The following is a 26,750-nucleotide window of genomic DNA, read 5'->3' on the forward strand; positions in this document are numbered from 1 at the left end:
ACCCCAGGGGCAGGAGACCCCCTCTTGAATTATCACTGCTTAGCATTCAATTAGCACCAGGCTGGATGCCCAAGCACCTGAGACCTCCCAGCCTCAGCAAATACTGAGTGCAGAATAAACAGCAGGCAGAGATCACATACAACACATGGAGGCTAATTAGGGTCCTACTCCCTGAAGCTCTATCCGCTCAGCTTCACTCTATTTTGAGCCTGGAAGGTCTTCAAGGGCCCTCAGTTACAAGGCAAATCCTAAGAAAGAAGAAGGCTTAACCTTATCTAAAATCCTTCTCAGCTGACACCTGTAATATGCAAACAAGGATTAGCAGGAAAGGCATAAGGAACAAAGGGAGTGACAGAAAGAGGAAGAGGAGGGATGAGGAAGAGGAGGGATAAGGAAAGAGGGAAGAACCCTTTTATGCACAAGAACAAGTTTTTCAGATTTTTTTTTGTGTGTGTGTGAGGAAGATTGTCCCTGAGCTAACACCTATGCCAATCTTCCTCTACTTTGTATGTGGGACGCTGCCACAGCATGGCTTGATGAGCGGTGTGTAAGTCCATGTCCAGGATCCAAACCTGCGAACCTTGGACAGCTGAAGTGGAGCACATGAACTTAACCACTATGCCACCAGGCTGTCCCAAGAAAAAAAAAATTTTTTTTTTTTAAAGATTGGCACCTGAGGTAACATCTGTTGTCAATCTTCTCTCTTTTTTTTTTTTCATGCTTCTTCTCCCCAAAGCCCCCCAGTACATAGTTGTATATTCTAGTTGTAAATCCTTCTGGTTGTGCTATGTGGGACACTGCCTCAGCATGGCCTGATGAGTGGTGCCATGTCCACACCCAGGATCCGAACTGATGAAACCCCACGCCACTGAAGCAGAGTGCAAGAACTTAACCACTTGGCCCTGGGGCCATCCCCAGAAAAAAAATTTTAATAAAAAAAAAAAGCAATATCTGCAAGTGACCATAAGCAATTTTTAATATCCCTGCCATTAAAGTATTGCCTTCTTCATGCTAAAGTCACAAAAACAACACAACTAGCATACAGTCAGTAAATGATGTAATGTCGCCCCAAACACGGTGTGAGGTAAGGCCTTGTGACGCTGCGGGAAGAGCCCTGAGGGATTGGGGGTGGGCCGAAGAACTGGAGCCAGAGCTCAGTTACACACCAGGAATGAGAAAAAACAAAACAAAAAGTAGAATATAACAAGACATCAGGAGATTCCTAAGTGCTCAGAGAGCCAAAGGAGGAGAGCTGCCATTCCAAAGGATGAGGTCTTATTATCTCCCACGATCCCAACTGCTACAACTCCAGCAGCTCCCTGGCTACCTGTGAGATAGGAGCTCAAGGTATACCTGCTGGAGGAATGAACAATGGAAGGAACACACAAGAGAACATCGCAGCCCTGGGGCAGAGCAGCTTCCCCAGCCACATTTAGGCAGCAGTGCTGTAGAGAGCAGGCGGAATGGTGGAATTATCCAGCTCAGGAGAGCTCTCTTGATGTAAGTAAGGAGATTATTACGCATTGGCTTAACATTTTTAGTTACTCATTCCTTAAATTAGATCATGAGCCATATGGAGAAACTAGGTAGGCTTGTTTGGGCCCACTGGGCTCAAGACTGACCACGCAGAACTTGCCTCAAGTGTAAGAAGGGCTCTGTAACCAGAGGCCTGTAACCAGGCTGAGGTCCGGGGCTTTGGGCACCTAGGAACTGGTGCTCAGTAGCAGCAGCTGGTACAAACAGAACTAACAGCACTTGGACTGACATGAGGCCCTCAACTTCAGCCCCAGCTCTATGGAGCTTCAACAATTTTATTGGCTAAATGCTTCTTCCCAAGTTTACAGCTTAAAGTGTAGGCCAGCTCACTGGCTCCTCCTCCTAAGCCCCCAATGGGGCAGGAAACTTTAGCACAGGCTTGGTGATGGGGTGTTGGGGTGAGGTGTAATAAGTTAGAAACCTGCTGATGCTCCACAATTGGACAGCAGGACTGAAAAACTCCTACTTTCGACTGCTGAAAACTGTCTATAGAAAGACTTGAACAGGATGGAGACAGGACCCAGAGCGCATCTTTGCCTCTGGTCTGAGATTCTGGTGCCTCCATGGGGGTACACTCTTTGTCTTCCTACACCAGGGCTTCAGGAATGGGGTAAGGCTACGTCAGCCTACACATTTTGCAAAAGTACATAGGCCCAAAATTGGCCATGAGGTTTGGGATTACCAGCTCTCCAACCTGGCAGGAGGGGAAGAAAAAGAATGTGTCCATGAAAAGCTTTCGGAAGTGAGTCAGGTCTTCCACCTGAACGTGGATGCTGTACTGATTGGCCAGGAACTCAACGGTGCCTTGTACCACATACTCGTTCTGTAAGTGTGAGAGTGAGCAGGTAGAATAGACAACGTGGCCTCCTGGTTTGGTGGCAAGGAGTCCAGCCCTGAAACCAGAATGAGAGAGAAGCAGTGACTAGTGAGCTTCCCAGCAGTAGGAGGGCAACAGAAGCAGCTGGAAGCATGGAGAAGTCTACTGTGGGATGGGTAGTTGCGTTAGACAGCCTCTGAAGTCCCTTCCACAATGACAGTGCCTGAAAAGTCATTCTCAAAGCAGAGAACAACCCAACCTTACTCCATGGGCTCTCCTCCAGGAAGTATTCTTGAAATGATCTCCTGAGCTCTGACTCTGGTTATGGACCAAACCCTGATGCTGGCTATGGACTGAGTCCTTACCCCAGCCCTACAGAGCCTTGACCTCAGTAACTATTTTTCAAACTTGTACTACTCAGTGGTACTTGGACTAGCATGGGGGTAGGATAGCATAAGTGAATCTGTGCAGCTCACCTGCTATGTATGTCCTACTGCATAGGGTTTTTATGTTCCAGAGAAGACCAACCCATGATGTCTGTCTCCTCCAGGCAGATCCCCAGCCAGAAAACCCTTCTATAGCTGATGGTCTTGGTAAGAGCTTCCAGTCCCCCAGGCGACCAGACACCCGGAACACTCTGGTCTAAAATCCTGAGTTTTTGTAAATCTATCACTCACGCGAGAAGCTGCATCTGCAGCATAGGCAACATCTGCCGCTCCTTCTTCCTCGATCGCTGAAAGATGTTGTTCTCCTCCTCATGAAGGGAGTGGCGGTCCGTGGTACAGGGCACATCCACCAGCACCTGCCCAGAGTGTTAAAGGGTAAAATATCAGAGCTCCTTACAGGGTCCTCTTCCTTAGGCCAGGGCTGTTTTAGGCCCCTGGCTTGGGAAGTTTTGTGGAGTGCTCCCTCTGTCCATCTTCCCATTGCAGAGTACCGGACGAAGCTTCTCATTTTAACCTGGTAGACAACTGTGGAATAATAAGTGGGAAAATCGTATATTTAGATATACTCAGGGCTGGTCAAAAAGCCATCAACACACATATAACTATAATTAAATAATTGATATCAGCCTAGGAAGAAGTCTTTAGTGCTTCAAGGTTCTGTCCTTGGTTCTGTCATTAGCTATTTGAATGAAAACATCCAATTTACAGATGATACAATGCTCAGAGGGTAGCCAATATACTGAATAAGAGGATCAGGATTCAAAATTATCTTATGTTGAAACGATGTCATATCCAATACGGAAAAGCTTTAAGGTGAGAAATGTAAAATCATTCATTCATTTACTAAGAGCCTACTGGGTGCTAGGCACTAGAGACAAAAACAAAAATTAAAAATAAAATCCTATAGTTATGTTTTAAAAAAGTAAAATCATTTATGGAAAAGACCTGTGAATTTTTAGTTAAGCAAAAACTCAAGAGTAAATTAATAATGACCCAATGTTCAATTTTCTGATATATTCCTAGGCTGCATGAATTGACACAGTGCATGCAGAGTAAGAGAAATAATGATTACCTTGTATTCTGATCAGGTCACATCTCAAGAGCTATGATGGGGCTGGCCTTCACAGGAAAAAGAGACAGTAACTAAATAGGGATGCCCAGAGAAGGGCCCGTGGGATGTTTAGAAACCACATCCCAGAAGAAATTAACACCTCTATCTCCAGCAATGTAGTAAATTAGATATCCTGAAAACCCTTGGAGTACAAAATACCTAAAAAGGCTGGATAAAATATTTTTCAAAAATACTTTTAAATGCACAGCTCACAGAAAATTAGAGAAATCCTCAGAAGCCAAAGAAAAACTAAGAGCACAAATCTAGGGAGGCATGCTGGAGCTGAGTTGATGGCTTCTATCTTTTACCAACTCCTGATAACCCAAAGCCTTGGTGGACAGAAAACAGGGCAGTGGGCCCACCTGAGGTAGAGACTGGAATGGAAATCCATAGCAAAGCCAAAATCCTCAAAGGGCTTCATTTTCAATCAAAGAGTGAAGTAGGAAAAAAAGCCTCAGCCCACAATAGAAGACAACAAGAGAACTTGTCTGTTTTGGCTTTAACTCTGGGCAAAAAGAGAAAAAGAAGGAAGTCTCCCTGAGAATGTGTAACCACTCAAGTAGAAGGTTCAAACTCATAATGCCTGCATGACCCAGAAAACCCCCTAGAGGGTAATTAATTGTCCTGGGTTGACAGATCCCCCAAACAACTGGCAAAAGTAGGTTTCTTTCTGGAGGAATGCAGATTAGCCCTCAAAACAGGGCTCTTATAATTAACCAGGCAAGGATTCTAAGCTGACAATAAACAAAATCAGATTTTTCCACTTCTAGTAAAGGCAGAATAGCTTGTTGCAAACCAAGAGAACTTTCAGCAATCCTATGGGGCTGAGGGAACAAAAACTGGAGTCCAGAGTCCACACCAAAGAGCAGAGGGTCCTGGTAAACAAACACATCATGCCTTGAGTTGCAGCCCTGAAATTTAATAGCCCAGGTGTAGAGGTAAACTGCAAAGAGAACAGCCCTCACAAACTCCAGCTTGGAATCACACTAATTTCTGACTGAATTAAGACGATCTGCTCTGATATTAACTGTCAGCCTGAAGGAAAATCAAATCCTTTCTAGAGAAAGATGTCACCATCTAGAGCCTCAGATTATCCCTACAATTTTCACACAAAATGCCTGGCATTCAAGCAAAAAATACTACAAACACCAGAAGACAAAATCAAATAACCAAAAACCAAGAGAAGAAAACAGATGATAGAAGCTGACTCATATGAGATCCAGATATTCAAATTATCATAGTTTTTGAAACAATCATGATTAACATGTTCAAGAAGTTAGATGACGGGCTAGCCCCATGGAGAGTAGTGGTTAAGTTTGGCATGCTCTGCTTCAGTGACCCAGGTTCATGGGTTCAGATCCTGGGTGTGGACCTACACTACTAATCAGCCATGTGTGGCAACAACCCATATACAAAATACAGGAAGAATGGCACAGATGTTAGCTCAGGGCTAATCTTACTCAAGCGAAAAAAGGGGAAGATTGGCAACAGATGTTAGCTCAGGGCAAATCTTCCTCAGCAAAAAAAAAAGTTAGATGAAAAGACACAAAATTTTTTTTCTTTTTTTTTAAGATTGGCATCTGAGCTAACATCTATTGCCAATCTTCTTTTTCTCTTCTTCTTCTTCTCCCCAAAGCCACCCAGTACATAGCTGGATATTCTAGTTGTAGGTTCTTCTGGTTGTGCTATGTGGGACACCACCTTAGCATGGCTTGATGAGCGGTGCCATGTCAGTGCCCAGGATCTGAACCGGTGAAACCCCAGGCTGCCGAAGCAGAGTGCACGAACTTAACCACTCGGCCGTGGGGCTGGCCCCAACAGAAAATTTTATAGTTTCCAATTTCAACAGAACTGGAATTTTTTATAAAAAGAATCAGATGGAAATTCTAAAAATGGAAAACATAATAACTAAAATTAAGAACCCAATAGATGTGGTAGAAATGTAAATTGGTGCCACCATCATGAAAAACAGTATGGAGATTCCAAAAAAATTTAAAAATAGAACTCCCATATGATCCAGCAATTCCACATCTGAGAATTTATCCAAAGAAAATGAAAAGACTAACTTGAAAAGATATCTGCACCCTCTTGTTCATTGCAGCATTATTTACAACAGTCAAGACATGGAAGCAACCTAAGTGTCCATCAACAGATGAATGGATAAAGAAATGTGGCACGTGCACATGTGTGCACACACACTCACACATACATACATACTGGAATATTATTCAGTCATTAAAAAGAAGGAAATCCTGCCATTTGTGACATGGATGGACCTTAAGGGCATTATGCTAAATGAAATAAGACAGAGAAAGACAAATACTGTATGATCTTACCTATATGTGGAATCAAAAAAAAAAAAACACAATGAACTCATAGATACAGAGAACAAACTGGCGGTTGCTAGGGGTGGGGGGTTGAAGTGGGTGAAACGGGTGAAGGTGGTCAAAAGGTACAAACTTCCAGTTATAAAATAAATAAATCCTGGGATGTAATGTACAGCATGGTGGTACAGTTAACAATATTGTATCATACAGCTGAAAGTTGCTAAGAGAATAAATCTCAAAAGTGTCATCCAAGAAATCTGTAAGTGTGTGTGGTGATGGATGTTAGACTTATCGTGATAATCATTTCACAATGTATACATGTATCAAATCAGTATGTTTAATGATGAACACCTAAAACTATACAATGTTATATGTCAATTATATCTCAATTTTAAAAAAGACCAATGGCATAGTGGTTAAGGTTACACGTTCCGCTTCGGTGGCCCGGGCTTCGCCAGCTCAGATCCCAGGCGTGGACCTATGCACTGCTTATCAAGCCACGCTGTGGCAGGTGTTCCACACATAAAATAGAGGAAGAAGAGCACAAATTTACTTCAGGGCCAATCTTCCTCAGCAAAAAAGAGGAGGATTGGTGGTGGATGTTAGCCCAGGGCCAATCTTCCTCAAAAAAAAATAAAATAAAATAAAAACAACTCAAAAGACATGTTTAATAGCATATTAGACACAGCTGAAGAAAGGACTGGTGAATCAGGTCAAAATAAATATTCAGATTGAATTATAAGAGGAAAAAAGGAGAGAAGAATATAAAAGAATATAAAATATATATGGGACACAGTGAAAAAGCCTAACATACATCTAATTAGGGTCCCAAAATCATAAGTGAGAAAAACCGAGGCAGAGAAAATACATAAAGAGATAACAGGTGAAAATTTTCTAAAACTGATGAGAAAATCAAGCCACAGATTCAAGAAGCACTATAAACCCAAAGCAGGAAATATATATATCCCCTTGTAAGGGCACTAGCCTACGTGCCCTATCATAACCATGTGTCCTTCTGGCCCCCTTCTGGGCATGCCGCAAACCATCTTGGTATTGTAACAATCTAGGGACTTCGCAAAGAACACCACCTCTTGGAGGAACACCGAGCCCTTCCACGAGAGCTACCCGGCCTTGGAATGCTGTCATGTGAGGACAGCCCCTCTTGGCAAGTGTGTAGCCTTTGTTCCCCTGCTCAGATAAGCAAACCCCTCTCTGTTCACAGTAGCAGGTGTAGGTGCACAACTCCATCCAGCCGGCAGCTCCTGGACATTCCCCATAAGTAAGACCCAATAGACCTTTATGTCTCATACGCCATCTCTGGGTCTTTTCTTCAGTCTCTCCACAACCTATCCCACACTGCTTGCACAACTGGGTGTGCAGCCAGACACACCTTTAGAAGAATTTTAATAAGATTTATAGCTGACTTTTCAAAAGAAACAATGAATAGTAAAAGAAATGAAATAAAATCTTCAAAATGCTGAAAGAAAACAATTGCCAACATAGAATTCTATGTCCAGCGAAATTATCTTTCAAATTTGTTCTTCAGATTCAGTGTAACCCCTGGACAAAGCCCTGATGATTCTGTTGTGCAAATTAACAAACTGATTCTAAAATTTATGAAAATGCAAAGGACCAGGAATAGCCAAGAGAAATCTGAAGATAAACAAAGTTGGAGGATTTACTATACCAGACATCAAAACTTATTACAAAGCTATAGCAATTAAAACAGTATAGTTTCTTGAAAATAAAGACAAATGGGCCAATAAACAGAACAGAGTCCAGAAACAGACTCACACATATATGGATATTTGATTTATGACAAAAGTGATATGGCAGAGCAGTGGGAAATGAATAATCTTGTCAATGATTGATACTGTGCCAATCAGATATCATTTCTGGCATCCTTACTTTGTTCGCTCTATGTAAAAATCAGTTTCAAATGGATTGAAAATCTAGGTGGGAAAAGTAAAATAAAAATGTCTCTAGAAGATAACAGAAGAATATCTTCATTACCTTAGGTAGGCAAAGGTATCTTAAATAAGACCCCAAAGCACTAACCATAATGATAAATTAGACCGCATTAAAATTAAGAACTTCTGTTTACCATTAGGAGGGTGAAAAGATAAGTCACAGAGTGGAAGAAGACATTCTCACAATACATATATTCAATAAAGGACTCATATTCAGAATACATAAAGAACTCTTATACATCAATGAGAAAAAAACAGACAACAGAAAAAATGGGCAAAATACTTGAATTCTCACTTCAAAAAGAATGGCCAATAAATGCAAGAAAAGGTGTCCAAATTCATTAGTTACCAGTGAAATGAAAATTAAAACCACCATTACACACCTACCGGAAAGGTTAAATGGGGAAAAAACAGTACATGTTGATGAGGTTGTGGAACAACTGGAATTCTCATATTGTGTAGGGAGGAATGTAAACTGGCACAATCATTTAGAAAACTGTTTGACAGTATTGACTAAAGCCAAACATATACATACTCCATTACCCAGCAATTCAGCAGAAATGGGTACAGCAGTGAACCAAGAAAACATTTTCAAGAATGTTCACAGCAATGTTCCTTGTAATAGCCCCAAACTGGAAACAACCCCATCGTCTATTACAAAAGAAGGGACAAATAGAATATTGTCATATATGCGCACCATGGGATGTAACACAGCCACAACAGTGAACAAACCACAGCTACAGGCAGCAGCGTGGATGAATCTCACATACGTAATGTTGAACGAAAAAAGTCAGACAAGAGCACAGACTGTATGATCACATTTACATAGAGCTCAAAACATCTATGGTTTCCAAAGTCAAATAGTGATCACCTCTAGGAGGGTAGAAACGGGCATAAGAGAATTTCTGGGACACTGGTAATACATTTCTTTGAAAAGGTGATGATAACATAAGTGTATTTCACTATAATTCCTTAAGAAGTATACTTACAATTTGATCCCTTTTGTGTTATACTCCAATAGAAAAGTTGTCAGAAAATTATGACAGGTAACCAAAATAACCACAAAATTTAGAAAGAAATAAGCTTCCTTGAGCAAGAGTTAGCAGAAACTACAACCAGTAGAATTAAACCCTCAAACAATTTTGATATTGAAATTACCTAATGTAAAATTAAAATATAAACCTACCTAAATAACAATAGAAGTGGAAAGAAAACCAAAGAAGCAAAGAAGAGAGATCAGAGTAAAAGAAACACAGTAAATAAAATAAACACAGTAAAATAATTTGACAGAGCTGACACCATATGTATCAGTGGCATCAATTGTTTTAAAAGAATAAAATTTACAGATTGGTTCACAAAGTGAAACCAAACTCTATGCAGTATATAAGAGACACATCCGAAAGGAGGTGATTCAACAAGGCTAAATATAAAGGGATAGGCAAAGTTATAACCACAATGCACCCAGAAAGAAAGCTGTGAGCGGGAAAGGGAGTAGGTGTCTTGCCAGGAACACACAGAGCTCTGGAGTCCTGTCCTCACTCCAGCTGATGGCCAGGAAGAGTTGGCGGAGGGAAGGAGTTATCAAGAGTGTGTGGAGCCCTGAAATAGCATTCTTCTTAGCATCTAAAGTGCTTAACACTTGCCTAACACATAGTATGTTGTACATAACTATTTGTTCAACAAATAAATTAATCATGACATATTCAGGACATTAAAACTGTTTTCAAATGTCTGAAGCACTTTCAAGTGAAACGGGAGGCAGCTCATTCTATATTGTTCCAGAAGGCATAGCTAGGATCAGTGAATGGAAATAATAAGGATTGTGATGATGATAATATTATTAAACGCTTTCTATATGCCAGCAACTGTGCTAAACGCATTCTTATTTAATCTTCACCTATGGGATAGGCACTGCAATCCTCATTTTACAGATGAAGAAGCTGAAGCTTAACTGAAAGGTTAGCTTACCCAAACTTCTCTAGCTGGTAAGTGATGAAGTCAGGACTCCAATCCAAGCAGTCTGACTCCAAAATCCTTGTACTCAACCATAGACCATACAATCTACAGATTTTTTTTTCTTTTTTTCTCTTCTTCTCCCCAAAGACCCCTGGTACATAGCTGTATGTTTTAGTTGTGGGTTCTTCTTGTTGTGGCATGGAGCATGCTGCCTCAGCATGGCCTGATGAGCTGTGCCATGTCCGCGCCCAGGATCTGAACTGGTGAAACCCTGGGCCGCCGAAGTGTAGCGCGCGAACTTAACCACTTGGCCATGGGGCTGGCCCCCAATCTACAGATTTTAATTCAATAAGAGGAAGAACTTCCTAACATCAAACCTGTCCAACCACAGAACCTCAGTGAGCCCCTGTCAATGGAAGTGTGCAAGAACAGGTTGAGTAACAATGATAGCTACTACCTGCCTAATCTTCATGGCCAGGTGATATGCTAAGCGCTTTCCCGGGACATTCCCATTGAATCCTCATAATAATCCTACATAGTAATACTCCCTGTTTTACAAATGAAGAGGTTGAAGTTCAGAGAGATCAAGCAGCTTTTCCAAGGTCAGTAAGTGGCAGCCCTGTGACAGAGAAACAGGTTAGGCTGACAGCAGAGGTCATGCTCTCTCCACTCTGTTCTGCTGACTCCAAGTAAAAAAAGCCGAATAGAGGATTCTTACACAGGCAGGAGGCACATCTCCTAAGCCTACCTAAGATTCTATAAGCCTTGGTCTTTCAATTTCTCAGACTGGTTGAGGCAGGGTGGTGAGAACTGGACACATTAGATAAACGAGCTAGATGACAACACAGAGACAAGAGTTACATAGTTTTTAGAAGTATCTTTTTTAGGGGCTTGCCCCTTGGCCAAGTGGTGAAGTTCCCACACTCCACTGCATGTGGCCCAGTGTTTCGTTGGTTCGAATCCTGGGCGCGGACATGGCACTGCTCATCAAACCACGCTGAGGCAGCGTCCCACATGCCACAACTAGAACGACCCACAACGAAGAATATACAACTATGTACTGGGGGGCTTTGGGGAGAAAAAGGAAAAAAATTTAAAAAAAAAGAAGTATATGTTTTAAATAAATATTTTTAGAATATGCCAATTAAAAGAAAATACAGATAACCTAAAAATATGAAATGACTTTCAACATCATTCACAATAAGAGAATACAAATTAGATGCTACCAGTTTGGCAAAAACCAGTTTGACGACACCAATGATGGCAGGATGTGAGGAAACATTACTCTTATTTGCTGCCAGTAGAAGTGAAACTGATTTAACCTCCACAGAAAGAGATTTAGTGACCTCAGCCAAAATCTTAAACGCATATAAACTGTTCCCAGCAATTATACTTCAAAAACATAAAAAAGGGGCTGGCCCCGTGGCCGAGTGGTTAAGTTCGCGTGCTCCGCTGCAGGTGGCCCAGTGTTTCGTTGGTTCGAATCCTGGGCGCGGACATGGCACTGCTCATCAAACCACGCTGAGGCAGTGTCCCACATGCCACAACTAGAAGACCCACAACGAAGAATATACAACTATGTACCTGGGGGCTTTGGGGAGAAAAAGGAAAAAAATAAAATCTTTAAAAAAAAAAAAAACATAAAAATGATTGACCCTCATGTTATGTTATTAACTGAAAAAACACAAAGTTCAGAATAGTCAATATAATATACTACTATTCCCATTTTTATAAAAAACACACACATTTATATTTGTATATATACAAAGAATGTATTTTAAAGGTTACTGAAGAACACAAACACTGGTCATCTGAGGGAGAGGAAGTAGACGGCTGTGAGACAGGAGTAAGAGGGAAATGTACTTTTCACTCGATACCCTTTTGTGCCTTCTGAATTGTGCAGCATGTGCTGAATTAATATTCAAAAATAAATAAAATGGGCTTATTCATACTTATTTTAATGAGGGTTTCTGAGCAACCAAGTGAGTCAAGAAATAAAATAAGTTAACTTTTTTCCACTCGATCAGGTTCAAACTCTTTTTGCTGCTGTCTCTAATGAAGACAGTAGCCAGTCATCTAAGCTGAACTGATAATTCCACAGATGACTGTTTTCTCCCAATCACCCATGGAGAGCTGCCCAGGTCCGGAAACAGCCCTACATACTCAATTATGTAGGGTTGAATCCTACTGGCTCAGGGCCTGGAGCCAGGATGGGGAGGCCAGATTTGGCTGGCTGGATGTCCCAGGTCAGGAATCACTTACCCGGTCATAGGTGTCCCCCTCCAGTTCTCCCCACTTCCTGCCATCCCATGAGGTAACTCGAACTCGATTCCTCTCCCTGATATCTTGAGGTACATAGCTGTGAAGGACCTTCTGTAGTCTGCCTGTTCGGGAAGTGGAGAGATCATTGGCAGCAAGATTGCCTGTGGGAATATAAATTTTAGGGTTATTTATTCTACTTCCGTAAAAAATGCCATTGGAATCTTGATAAGGATTGCATGGAATCTATGGATGGCTTTGGGTAGTATGGATATTTTATGCCTGTGGGAATAAAGAAACTTCAGGTGCCAGTGAAACATCCCATTAGCAATGGAGCTGATGGACTGTCAGACCACTTCTCAGGCAGAGCCAATCAATGCAGACCCTGGGGCAGGGAGGGGCAGGTGGAGGAGAAACCTTTATTATGTGCATGGCACTGTACTAGACACTCTGGAGCAGGGGCTGCAACAGCAAACACCTACACAGGTCAAAAAGTTTTTGTAAATAAATAAAGTAGACCAGGTAAGAATATTTTTTCTAAAGAAATACACTCTCTTGCACTTTTCTTGAAATATGTATCTCTCTTCATCTTTGGCAGACACTACACATTATTTACCCAAAATTTATTCTCCCCTTATTCTTTAGTAATGGAGCTCTAATTTTATTTGGGGAGGAGAGAGCAATGTGCCCCAAAAGTCTACATTTCTTAGCCTCCTTTTACAACTAAGTATGACTATATGACTAAGTTTTGGCCCAAGTGTTATGGGCAGAATTATTGTGTGACGCTTCTGGGAAGATGTTTAAAAGAAGCTGACACAATTAGATGCGCCTCTTTTGCCCCATCTTCTCTTCCTGCCTTGAATTTGAGTGTGATAACTAGAGTTCCAGCAGTCACCCTGGACCATGAATCCTGAGGACAGAAGCCAGCAATAAAATAGGTTGCCAAAAGAAAAAAGGAACCCAAGTCCCTGATGATTGTGGAGCCTCCATACCAGCCCTGGACTGCCTATATCCCAGCTTCTCTCATGTAAGAGAGAAATAAACTTTTCTTCTTTAAGCCAGTTAGTTGAGTTTTCTATCATATATGACCAAACCTAATCCTAACGATCCTGATTCACCATCTGTCTTTCATTTTCCCTTTTGTGATAGACACGAGTTCAAGAAATATCTCACTTTGCTCTTGGCTCTACTATAAGAAAAAATATTACTGCAATCTTGATGCTAAATAGCACTTGATACCTGGCCTCAGAGCCAAGGAGTGAAAGGGAGAGGTGGAAACTGTGGTGAAGAACTAGAAAGTGCATATCTTATCTAACGGGAGTGGTCACTACTATGAACTAGCTTAGTGTTCCCACAAAGAAATATGGTCCCAATTCTTTTTTTCTGTGTGTGTGAGGAAGATTGGCCCTGAGCTAATACCTGTTGCCAATATTCCCTTTTTTGCTTAAGGAAGATTGTCTCTGAGCTAACGCCTGTGCCAATCTTCCTCTACTTTATGTGGGATGCCGCCACAGCATGGCTTGATGAGCAGTGCTAGGTCCGTGCCTGGGAGCCAAACCATGGCCAGCTTGGTGGCACAGTGGTTAAGTTCACACCTTCTGTTTCAGCAGCCCAGGATTTGCCAGTTCAGATCCCGGATGTGGACCTACACACTGCTCATTATGCCACGCTGTGGCAGGTGTCCCACATATAAAGTGGAGGAAGATGGGCACACGTTAGCTCAGGGCCAGTCTTCCTCAGCAAAAAGAGAAGGATTGGTGGCAGATGTTAGCTCAGGACTAATCTTCCTCAAAAAAAAAAAAAAAAGAAGACGACAAACCTGCAAACCCCAAGCAGCCGAAGCAGAGCATGCAAACCTAACCACTACACCACTAGCCAGGCGCCCCCCTCCCCCTTTTTTTGTGTGTGAGGAAGACTTGCCCTGAGCTAACATCTGTGCTAATCTTCCTCTACTTTAGTATGTGGGATGCCTCCACAGCATGGTTGATGAGTGGAGTAGGTCCACACCCGGGATCTAAACCTGAGAACCCAGGCTGCTGAAGCAGAGCATGCAGAACTTTAACCACTCAGCCATGGGGCCAGCCCCAGTCCCAACTCTTGAGGGCACTCAAAGAACTAAAGAGTGAGCGGCCGGCCCCATGGCTAAGTGGTTAGGTTTGCACACTCCACTTCCGCACCCCAGGGTTTCGTCAGTTCGGATCCTGGGCACAGACGTGGCACCGCTCATCAAGCTACGCTGAGGCAGCGTCTCACGTGCCACAACTAGAAAGACCCACAACTGAAAATACACAACTATGTACCGGGGGGTTTTGGGGACAAAACGGAAAAAATAAAATCTTTAACAAAAAAAAAACTAAAAATTGGGTTGTCTGCTCAACAAGAATTTGCAGAAGGATATGAACTGAGAACAGAAAAGCTGGGTTCCAGTTCTGGCTCCACCTCCAACTCGTGTAAAAACTTTAAGTTATTTAATCTCTCCAGAGTTCAATTTCCCCCTCCATAAAACATGAGGGCTGGACTAGGTAATCTCTAATTTCCCTTCTTGCACTGAAATTCTGTGCTCCCATCTCCCTGGGATCAAGGAGTCACTTGGGTGAGTTGCTGGGATGAGGGTGAGGTGCTGGTAATTCAGCACACCTTAGAAGAGCAACTCTCAATTACTTCTCCTTGGCCCTTCTCTCGACTCTTATTTCAAGTTCCTCCTCTTCCTAGTAACTCTACCTCATTCATCCCCCTTCTGACAGATTCCCACACCACTCAATCGGATTAGCACAGCCCAGCACACAGACTGGGCTCTCTTGCATTGGACTCATTAAGCCATATCAAAGTATCTGTGGATTTCCAGACGGCTAAGATCAAATGTGGTACCTCTCTGAATCACTCATGGGGCCTACCATGAGGGTGGAAGCTAACTCAAACTGTGCAAGTTGGCTGATGAGAACTGGAAAAGAAGAGTCCAGGTCCAACAAAAAGGCCAGGGCATATGGCAAGAGAAGCCTGGCTGAGCTCCAGGGTGAGTGTGAAAATCACAGACCCCTTGTGGATATTTCTCAGGTCCCCAAGGAAAAAACACTGCCTAGTATAAGGCAGGATGTTGGCCAGTAGATGCTGGAGTAAACACTTACAGTGCACAGGCCCTGGCTGGGCTAGGCTACTGAGATGAGGAAGACTTGGGCCTATCCCCAAGGAATTCATAGTCTTGAAGAGGGAGAAGATGCACACCCAATAAAGTTTGGATGCAAGGCTAATGTGCTAACAGTTGCAAGGGTGATGCCCATCGTGTAGGAGCACGGGGGACAGAGGCATCACTTCTCAACTGGCCAGCAGAGGTCATGAGGGAAGACTTCCAGGAGGTGGCACACTTGAGCTAAGGCTTGAAAACTAAAAGGATGTAGATAGGCCCACTGGGATGGGGTGGGGGTATTCTAGAGAGAAAGCATAACATGAGCAAAGGTGGAAGCTTATTCAGGCACCAGAGAGTAGCAGGATGTGGCTGAAGCACATAAAGCCGGAGGAAGAAAGATCTACAAGCTATAAAGGGTGGCTGCAGCCAGATCTCATCGCTTTAGCTGGCAGGCTAAGGAAATGGAAATTAATCTCAGAGACTAAGTAAACAGATGCAGAGGAGTGAAAGTGTCTGCGGTAGATTGATCAGGGCCCTGCTTTAATCTGCCTTCTGAGACCCTGCTCTGCTCAGCAATCTTTGCTGGCCAACTGACAGAGAAAGGGAGGAAATAATCGCAAACAGAAAAAATATACCAGCTTAGCAAGCAAGCACTATCCCTTCTGATCTTGGACCAAAGAGCCCACCATATTCATGGTGCCCCCGGCTGGGTGAGGTGGGGAGCCCTCCCTGCCCAAGACATCAGCCCTCTGACTTACGACAACAGCCAGTCTGAAGCAATGCTAGTGTCTTTCCCCCAGGGGCTGCACACAGGTCAAGCACCGTGTCACCAGGCTGCAGGCCAAGGGCCAGGACAGGCAGCAAGGAGGCAGCGTCCATCAGGTAGTAGTCCATGACACCCAGGCTGCCAAGCCTAGAAGAGAGGAGACCACCTTACAGTCAAATTCCAAGTCAAGAGACCCACTGGAAGTCAAGGCACCAAGTTCACGCCCTCAGGGGCTACTGAGTTCTACTCAGCAAAAACTCACTTCTTAAACCCACACTCACTTATTTACTCACTCACTCATTCATCTACACAGCAGCCAGAGCAATCCTTTTAAACCATAGATCAATTCACTCTAATTCGGCCATGCTAGCCATCTTGCTATTCCGTAATAAAGTCATGCATGCTCCTTCTCAGGTTTTTGCATTTGCTGTACCTTCTGCCTGCAGAGCTCTTCCCCCAAATATCCCTCATTTGCTTCCTCACTTCTTTCCAGTCTCTCCTCAAAAGTTCCCTCATCAGAGAGGCACTGGCATTTCCTGACTACTCTACCTAAAACTAGCAGCACCCAACTCCCATCACCTTCTCTCTATCTTGCATTATTTTCCTTTAGAACACTTCTTAATCACTTTACATGTACAGGTGTGTGTGTATTTTTTCCCCTCTCTCTCTCCCTATTAGAACAAGGGCAGGGATTTTGTCTGCTTTGTTCACTCTAATATCCCTGACACCTGAAACAGTGCCTGGCCTATAGTAAGAACTCAGTTTTATTGGGTTACATATTGAGATCAAAGAGCTTTGTGGGTTCAGAGAAAAGTGCCATCAACTGTGCCTGTCAGAGTTATCTGAGTTAGGCCTGATGAAGGAATAGGCCTTCATTAGGTTTAAAAAAAAAGGAAGAGCAGCATTCCAAGCAGAAGAAAAGAGAACAAGCAAAGGCACAGAAGCATGCAAACTCACAGCTTCTTTCAGAAAACAATGAGAAATCTGGTGTGGTAGAAATACAAGGTGTATGAGATTGAGGTTGGAAAGCAGATAGAGGCCAGGTTGTAAAAGGTCTTAAACCCTATGCTAAGGAGTCTGGACTATAACCTATAGGCAGTTACCAAAATTTTTTAAGGAAAATGACCTGATCCGCTAGATAGAGTTTTAGAAAGCTAGGTAGGCTACAAAGAACAAATTAGAAATAGAGACACCAGTGAGAAGGCTGTTACAAGAGTCCAAGTGAGAGCCAATGAGGCATGAAGAGAGGCAGCAATGGTGTGGGTAGAGAGAGAGGAACAACAGACAACAACCTAATGGTCACAGATGGACTCCTCACTCCCAGGCCAGTTGACAAAGGGCAACTGGTAGTAGAGCCATTCCCCAGGCTGAGACACAACTCAGCAGGAAGCCACTGGGGACAGACTCAAGGAGACAGAAACCACTGAGGGTCAGCTACAAGAGCTACAATCCCCAATAGTAAGGTTGTGACACCTCCAGGATTCACAAATGGGCTCAGGCTGTGATAGGATATTTTCAAAGTCCAATTACACTTGGATTGTCTGCCAAATTGTGTGCTTCATGTCTCACAAAGGAGAACGAGAAGAAAACTGAGAAATCTGAGAATTGCTATCACATCACCACTGGCCCACAAAATCCATTCTCATCAAGTTCCTTCCTTTTGGAAGCATCACTCCTTAATATTTTTTCAGTTCACAGACAGTTTTGAGAATCTGCTGAAAGCTACAGTCCCTCTTTCCAAAAAAAAAAAAGAGTACAACAAGTTTTCAGACAATTCCAAGAGGTTCCTGGACTCCCTGAATACCCTGAATCTTAACCCTGAAAGGTTAAGATTCCTTGATTTATAAGGAGTCCATCAAGACAAGAAGGAAAAACCCAAACATACAGGGGTTGCTTTCCCTGCTACTCTCAGGGCATTCTCCCTGAGTAGGAGCCAAGCCCCTCAGGCAACGTAGGAAACCACATGGTTCTTACCCCAAGGTTCTGCATAAAGCCAGTGCTTCCAAACTGACCTCCAATCTTGCCCAATCTCTCTCCTCTACCCACCCCCCACAACTAAAATGATCTTCCTGAAGCATAACTTTTTTTTCTTTTTGAGGAAGATTAGCCCTGAGCTAACACCTGTTGCCAATCCTCCTCTTTTTGCTGAGGAAGACTGGCCCAGAGCTAACATCTGTGTCCATCTTCCTCTACTTTATATGTGGGATGCCTACCACAGCACAGGCGGTGCCATATCTGCACCTGGGATCCAAACTGGCAAACCCCAGGTAGCCAAAGCAGAACTTATGCATTTAACCACTGCGCCACCGGGCCAGCTCCCCTGAAGCATAACTTTGATGAAAATAACATCAATAGCAAGAGATTTATTTATGAGTGCTATATTGTGGTACTATAGTAGGTGTTTAATATGCATCATTTCGTGTAATCCTGACCACAACCCTACGAGGCAGGAGAACCCGGATTCCAGAGCCAGACTACATGGATCTCAAAATCCAGCCCAGTTGCTCTTTAGTTGTGTGACCTTCAACAAATTACTCAACTTCTCTGTGCCTCAGTTTCTTCACGTGTAATGAGTACCCACTAGATACAACTACCGTGAGAAAGGAATTAACAGAAGTCAAATGCTTAGAACAGTAGCTGGCACATAGTGAGCTATAGTGTCAGCTATTACTATCATTATTTTCCAGAGAAGGACACCAAGTCTCAGTTACCCAATGCCAAGTCTAATAAGTGAAGCAAGCAGGATCCCAATCTAGATTTTCCTGACTCCAAAGCCCATGCTTATAACTACTGTGCGTTATTGCCTTTCCCCTGCTCAGAAACTCTTTTCAGTGGTTCCCTAGAACAGATCTTGGCAACTTAGAGCAATAGGTAGTAAAAGGCACATGGTCTGAAGCCACCCAGCCCTGGCAATTCCAGCCATTTATAAGCAACCCTGGGCCACCAGAAAAATTCCTTTTCCCCAAACTGCAAGCTCCTGGCACTCCCACACATAGCCCCCCATACACTTTTCCAGCCTCGTCCCTTACTTCTCTTAAGCATACAGCCTTTCCTCAAGCTAGTAGCTAGGATTATTGCAAAGCCTCCTACTTTACATCCCCATTTCTAGCCTTGCCCCTCTCCAATCTGTTTTCCACACAGCAGCTAGCATGATATTTGTTTTATTTATTCTTTTATTTTATTATTTTGGTGAGGAAGATTGGCCCTGAGCTAACATCTGTTGCCAATCTTCCTCTTTTTGCTTGAAGAAGATTGTTGCTGAGCCAACATCTGTGCCACTCTTCCTCTATTTTGTATGTGGGATACTGCCCCAGCATGGCTTAATGAGTGGTCTGTAGGTCCACACCCTGGATCCAAATCCGTGAACCCCAGGCTGCTGAAGTGGAGAGTGCAAACTCAACCACTATGTCACCTAGCCGGCCCCTACAATGATATTTAAAAAATCCAAATCTGGTCATGTCATTCCCCGGGTTAGAACTTTTCATGGCTCCCTCTTTCTTTTAGAGAAAAAGTCCAAAATCCCCTATAGCCTATAAGACCTTCATAATCTGGCTCCTGCCTGCTTCTGTAGCCTCATATTTAGCCTCTCACCCCCATCCCAATCACCTGCCATCAGCTTTAATTCATACTCAGTTTTCAGGTCTTAGCTTACATTTCACTTCCTCAGAAAAGACCGGGTTAGGTCTCCTAATAGTCATGTGTCGCTTAACGACGGGATATATTCTGAGAAATGCGTCATTAGGCGATTTCGTCGTTGTGTGAACATCATAGAGTGTACTTACACAAATTTAGATAGTGTAGCCTACGACACACCTAGTCTATACGGCACCAGTCTTTGGGATCACCAATGTATATGCAGTCCATCATTGACTGAAACATGATGCGGCACATTTCTGTTTAAGACTTCACAGCATCTTGTACTTTTCCTTTGTAGCAGTTAATCACAATCACAAATAGTTTTTTAATAGTTGTCTTCCTCACTAGACTGGAAGCTCCAAGAGGGTTTGTACATGGGGCCAGCCTGGTGGTACAGCGGTTAAGTGCGCACGTTCTGCTTCAGCAGCCTGGGGTTGGCCAGTTTGGATCCCAAGTGCAGACATGGCACTGCTTGGCACACCATGCTGAGGCAGGCGTCCCACATAGAAAGTAGAGGAAGATGGGCATGGATGTTAGCTCAGGGCCAGTCTTCCTCAGCAAAAAGAGGAGGATTGGCAGCAGTTAGCTCAGGGCTAATCTTCCTCAAAAAATAAAAAAAGAGGGTTTGCACACCCATAACCCAGGCACTTCAGAATGCCTGGCATTTGGTAGACAATAAATACTTGTTGAATGAATGAACTAATCCTGCAAAAATCAATTCCCACATTAACAATGAGCTCTCCTTTTCTCAATTTCTAAAGCACAATTTAGCATTTGATTACAGAGTCTCCTTTTTTTTTTTGAGGAAGATTCATCTGAGCTAATATCCGCTGCTAATCTTCCTCTTTTTGTATGTGGGCCGTCATCTCAGCATGGCCACTGACAGATGAGTGGTCTAGGTCTGCACCTGGGAACCGGGCCCGGGCCACTGAAGCGCTGTATTTAACCACTAGGCCACTGGCTGGCCTTAAGGAGTCTTTTTTTTCATTCAACTTCATGTACATTCGAGGAATGGATCAGAAGACCAGAAGTTCTCCTTCCCTCTCCGCACACCTCATCTGTTACTAACTCTGTGCCCCCGGGGAAGCCCCATTTCCTAGGCAAGTCCCACTTCTTTGGTACCAAACCTACTCACTTTGATGGGTGGCTACAAGAGCAAACTGAGAAAGCAGTTGTAAATCACACACATTTTAACTGGAGAGGGTGCAGTAAGTGCTCAAGGAAGAGGTGGTTGTTTTCTATGCGAGGCAGTGGAGCACAACAGGTTCAAAGCACAGGTTCTGGAGTTAGACCGCCTGGGTCTAAACATTAACTGGACCACTTACTATCTAAGGGACCTAAAGTAAGTGAAACTGAGAACAAAGGAGTATAACTTTCCCTGATTTAGGGTGAAACCATGCCTGTACCCACAAAGTTGATGTGGGAGACAAAATAACCAAAGTTTCTGAGCTTGTTTTACAGAACAACAGGAAGACCAATGATAAGAGAGCAGCTTGCTGCAGCTCCCCTGCAACTAAACATCGCACAGGTGCACTGAGAAAAGCTAAAATGACCGACTGTAAATTTTAGATGTCACACACTAAAAGTCCATCACATGCAACACATAGAACCCCCCCAAATTTGCACATGCAACCCATGAAGAAACAGGAAAGGCATTCGCACCTGTGCAGAGGATTATTAAAACTTTAGCTCCCAAGGCCACATGCTCCCCCTCCCCTACCTAAAACGCCAAATAAAAACCCTTGTTTATAGCTTTTTGGGGAGTTTTGAACTACAGCGTTAGCTGCCTGTTCTCCTTGCTCAGCGCTTTGCAATAAAATTCCTACTTTCTTCCACTACACCTGGTGTCAGAGATTGGCTTGCTGTGCGACCGGTGAGTGAACCCACTTCTGGTTCGGCAACATAACTACCTTAATTTCTCTGCACCTCAGTTTCCTCAAATGTAAAAGAGGAACAATATTACCTACCTCAGAGGGTTGTTGACAGAACAAAAGGACATAACATATATACAGCACTTAGAAAAATGCCTAGCATGTATAAGTACTCAGTAAATATTAGCAATACTATGATCCTTATTAAAGAGGGCAGGGGCTGGGTCACTTCCCGTCTACTTCCAGCAGATGCTCAGGACAGCCCCAACCATGGCTTCACACCCTACCTGGCAGGAGGGAAACGGCTGACATCCCCTCTGGGGAAAGTGAAGCATCGAAGGTTGGGACTGCAGGCCCAGGAGGCTGGGGATGGAACTGCAGTCTGGCCACTCTCAGGCTCCCGTTCCCTGTGGGAGATGGCTTCATTCACAAAATCCCGGGCACTCAGTTGCTCCAGCTCAGCACTCACATGGTCCCAGGCAGCAAAGTTATTGACCAATGCACCATACTTCTGCTCTGAGAGGAGACTGACCCGGATTGATGGCCAAAGATCTTCAAACTGCACACTGTAGGTCATGTCAAAATTCTGCAGAGCCAGTCGAGTGGCAGGAAATTTGGGCTCTGTGGCAGCCTAAAAGGGAAAGAACAGAATTATTGATCTTCCAGTCTTGCCTCTACCCCCTACTTCCTGACCCCACCAATACCTCAGAACCCTGGGGCAAATGTGGATCCAGCTAGTGCTCACTCCTGCCTTTGCATCCTGCCTGAGAAGAGAAGTGCGGGAAAGAATAGCGGAGAGCTGCCCTTTCTATCTCAGGTTTGTGAGAGAAAGGAAGCTGTACCTCTCACAGTAGCATGTGGGGGTCACCAAGAAAGGGGACACTCCTTGAGGCCTTGGAGTAAGAGGAACTTAAAAGAATGGGAGCTCAGGAGAGGATTCTTGAGGGGAGTCTACAGAAGGTTGGAAGAAAGTACAGAGGCTCTGGGGGAAGCTTCAGGCTTAAAAACAAAAGACGCTTTCTCTCTGAACAGTCCTTCCATTTCTCAAAGCACTTTCACATCTCCTAGCTTATGTGAGCATCACAACAGATAGCTCAGTGGGACACAAAAAATTTCAACCTTCCATATTTGATGGAGAGATGAGGGTAACTTACCTACAATCATGCAGTGACTGACACCATAATGCTCAGAATCACAGGATTAAGGGTCATTTTGGGAGAGTTCCCAGACCCCAGGAAGGTGGGATAAGGAGAGCACACAGAAACCTTGAGGTGTGAACCAAAATGGGGACTTCTAGGACGACTGCTATGGGGGGTAGCAGTGAGGGACATGAGTCAGGTTTGAAGAGCATAAAAGTAGATTAAAAGGAAAATTAAGACTTCAGCTGAGAAGTCCACAAGCTGGCCCTAGTTGCCACAGCTGGAACACCTGCTGTGGCTGGCAACCTTGTTACTGTCCGAATTTTGCTCTGGCCTGGATTTTTGGTTTGTTCAGAACTCTCTTGCTCTGATCATCATTTCTTTCTATGGCGGGGGCTCTTGCTCCGACCATGATGTCTGTGACCGCTGTGACTCCCACTTCGACTCCGACTTCCTTTATGACGGGCTCTCTTGCTCTGGCCCCGACTTCTGACATGGTGAGGACTGTTGCTTCGGCTCCGACTTTTGCTACTGTGGCCCCGATTTCCTCTAGGTGGAACACTCTCATTCTGATCCTGATTTCTACTTTGGTGGGTATAGTCACTCTGGCTCCAATTTTCGTTTTCAGAGGGACTCTTGCTCCGGTTTTGACTTCTACTAGGATGGAAACTCTTGCTTTGACTCTCACTTCCGCTACAGCGGTGGGGACTCTCACTTGGGCTCCGACTTCTGCTTTCGTGGGTATTCTTTCTCTGGCTGTCACTACTCTGGCATTCATTAATAATAATAGTTGAACTACAGCTGGAACTCTTGGATGAAGGCAAAGGACAGCTGTAGGGAATCTGGGGAGATTCTTTGCAAGAGCCTCGAGAAGCCACAGAGTAGACATGGAGGCCACAGGGCATAGCATCAGGGCGGCCCCGGGCTCGGGGGGCAATGGGTAAACTTTGGAGGTCAAAGGGTGTTCTCAAAGGGATACAAGAATAGATGTGGGTAGAACAAGGAGGTGCCACACTCTGGCGACGGGGTTGTGGTGGGCCCCTGGGAGGGCCACAGTGGGGCACCATGGGCTGCCTATGACACTGAGGGGGGCCTGTGGATTGACTGAGGGAATCAGAGAGTGGGCAGGGATTGGGGGTGGGAGGAATCACAGAATATACATGGGTACTGCAGGGGGACCTTAGGAGAGGTCCACGGGGGCTGCTCTGAGCACAACTATTGGGTGGGACAGGATCACAAGGAAGGCGGGGGGGAAGAGAAGTGGGGATAACAGTTTTGAGGATTGTAGGGACCACAGTAGGTACGGCAGTCCCTTGGGGAAGTTCTTTAGGGCAGGAATTTGAGCAAGTTGTCACGGATGTCACTATACAAGAAGCACCTGAGAGATCAGACGAGCAGGAGGGAGGTGGAGGAGAGGTGCTGGCCTTAGGGGGCGTGGGCTCATCAGGAGGAGTTTGCTGGAGAGGGGTGACCAGGGAGCGACTTCTGTGGGGAGCACGTGGCTGCCTTAACTCTGAAGATTTCGGGGACTTCACTTGGGGGCAAGCTGGGGTAGGGAGAGGAGGTTCATTATAGCTTCTGCTGGGGGGTGACTGAGGTGGAGATATCAACTGGTTGCCCAGGGGTGAAGGGAAAGAGAAGGCAGAACAAGGACAGGGGGAGGACAGGGGAAGAGGTGGTTCCTGGGGACAGGGAGGACCAGAAATCATGGCGACTGGGGTTACGAAGAGGTAAGGGCTCCCAGCAGTCTCCCAGGAGAACGTGGACCCAAAGCAAGGCTTCCTGGAAGCCTGGGACTGGGGTGAGCAAGGAGAACCAGTACTCCCAGGAGGCAGGCGGATGGCACCACAAGGGCTCCCAGGGGCAGGTATGTGGGTCTCTGGGGGAAGATGGGAACAGTGATGAGAGCCCTCTGGAGGTGAGCTGGGACAGCCAGATGTGCCTGCCTGAGAAGAAAGTGGGGCGCCACAATAATTTTTCCCACAGGGCGAGTCAAGCTGTGGTTTCGGTTCATAAGAGTCTGGAGGCTTAAGGTGGCCATGGTAAAAGCTGCCCGTTGGTGGGGAAGATGCTTGGGAAAGAGGAGGGTCATTATAACTTCTCCCTGAGGACCAGGGAGAGAGTGGAGGGGAAATCATGATCCCAGTTTCCAAAACCCTGTGAGAAAGGGGTGGGGAAATTATAGCTCTAGTTTCCATGGGCCGGTGAGAAAGAGGAGGTGAAATCACGAGGCCAGTTCCCAATGGCCTATGAGTAAGAGGAGGTGAAATCATGGGGCAAGTTCCCTGGGATCCAAGAGTGATGGAAGGGGAAATCACGGTACCAGCTCTGGGGGGCTCACGAACGAAAAGAGGTGAAATCACGGGACGAGTTTCCAAAGTTATATGAGCGAGCGGAGGGGAGGTCCCCAGGCTGTTTGCTGGGTGCTGATGAGTGACAGGTGGTGAAATCATGGGGCCAGTTTCCAAAGGCACACAAGTGAGGGGAGGAGAGGTCACTGGGCTGGTTCCTGGGGGCCGATGAGTTAGAGGAGGGGAGGTCACCGAGCTGGTTACCAGGGCTAAAGGGTATCCACCACAGTAACAGATGTACGTCTGCTGGTCAATGTACGGGCTTCGGGGACAGGGACACGGTGTTCTCGGGGAACTGATCCAGCCGCAACAAGGGCTCCGGGGACAAAGAGGGGGTGACTGCAGAAGGCTGAACCGGTCAAAACAAGGGCTCAGAGGGGACGAGCCCGGGAGGATAGGCTCAGGGCAGCAGGGCCTTCCGAGGAGCGGAGAAGAGGGTTCAAAAGAACATCTCCCCGGACGCAGGGGCGGCTGTGGGGGTGGGGACGGGGGTGGTGGGGGTGGGGAGGGAATCGGTCGGGGTAGGGAGGGGGGCGTGCCGGTTACGGAAGAAATTCCTGGGCAACAGGCGGGGCCAGAGAAAGGCTGTCTGGAGCACGGGGGACAGCCCAAGGGGTGAGAGGAGTCGCTGCACCTTTTGCCAGGGTTTGGGGAGAGGCCGGGAGTAAGGGCAGGGTGGTCACTGTAACCTTTCCTGGGCACCAAAGGCAGCTCGAGGGTGAGGGAGTTGACTCCTTTCCTGGAGGGCGGCGGAGACCCAGGAAGGAAGGGGAAGTCGCTCCGACATTTTCCGAAGAGTGAGGGCGGCCGGGCTCGAAGTTCTCGGAGGAAAGGAGGAGAAGAGGTCATAGTGGGTGAGGTGGGGATGGGGGCGGGGTAGGAAAGAAGGGGGGCGGGGGAGGGGGGGAAGGGAAGGGGAAGGGACAGTGGCGGCCCAGGGGAAGGTAACCGCGAGCCAGGGAGCAAGAGGCGGTGACATAACTGAAAGAATGAGGGCGAAGGTGATGACGTAACTTAGAGGGGCGGAGCCAGGAGGCTGCGGACGAAACAGGAGCGAGAGCCGAAGACGCGCGACGAAACAAAAGGGCGGACAGAGGCGATGACGTAACACATGTGAGAGGAAGGAGCCTAGTGACGCTCCCAAGGGGCGGGACAAGAGGCCGAAGACGTTCCAGAGGAGTAGCGAACCTAACTGAGCCGGCTGGCAGCGGAAGGCCTGGAGAGGTTTCCCGAGAGGTGGCGGCAAGAGGCGCTATCACTGTTCCCTCCTGGGCCCGGCTGGACCTTACCCATTTCTTCTTATGTCGATGTCTCCGCGGGACGGTCGCGAAGTCTGCACGCTTCAGCACGTCCCGAACACCTCTCACTACCAGCGCAGCCATGTCTGCGTGCGCAGCGGGGTAATTCCGACCGGAACCGCAACCCGAGACTCGCGGGTTCC

The 26,750-nt window shown here is 45.4% G+C and overlaps 1 protein-coding gene across 1 annotated transcript; it reads right to left on the reverse strand.

Annotated features, from left to right (window-relative positions):
- Positions 1–447: 447 nt before the first annotated feature.
- On the reverse strand, positions 448–26,729 carry NSUN4 (NOP2/Sun RNA methyltransferase 4). The gene is made up of 6 exons (XM_014827892.3): positions 26,599–26,729; positions 22,107–22,450; positions 16,305–16,459; positions 12,426–12,586; positions 3,031–3,155; positions 448–2,429 (listed from the first exon to the last, which is right to left on the reverse strand). The coding sequence occupies exons 1-6, from the start codon at positions 26,689–26,691 to the stop codon at positions 2,153–2,155; spliced, it is 1,155 nt and encodes a 384-aa protein (XP_014683378.1). The 5' UTR covers positions 26,692–26,729; the 3' UTR covers positions 448–2,152.
- Between the last annotated feature and the right edge of the window lie 21 nt (positions 26,730–26,750).

Source organism: Equus asinus, chromosome 5 (assembly GCF_041296235.1).
Source record: "Equus asinus isolate D_3611 breed Donkey chromosome 5, EquAss-T2T_v2, whole genome shotgun sequence".
In the NCBI taxonomy this organism is placed as follows: domain Eukaryota; kingdom Metazoa; phylum Chordata; class Mammalia; order Perissodactyla; family Equidae; genus Equus; species Equus asinus.

Coding starts and splice junctions, on each gene's coding strand:
- NSUN4 (XM_014827892.3), bottom strand. CDS start 26,691: ATGGCTGCGCTGGTAGTGAGAGGTGTTCGGGACGTGCTGAAGCGTGCA. Junction 12,587..16,304: donor GCTTCAGACTGGCTGTTGTC/GTAAGTCAGAGG, acceptor ATATTCCCACAG/GCAATCTTGCTGCCAATGAT. Junction 2,430..3,030: donor CTGCAGATGCAGCTTCTCGC/GTGAGTGATAGA, acceptor TTCTGGTTTCAG/GGCTGGACTCCTTGCCACCA.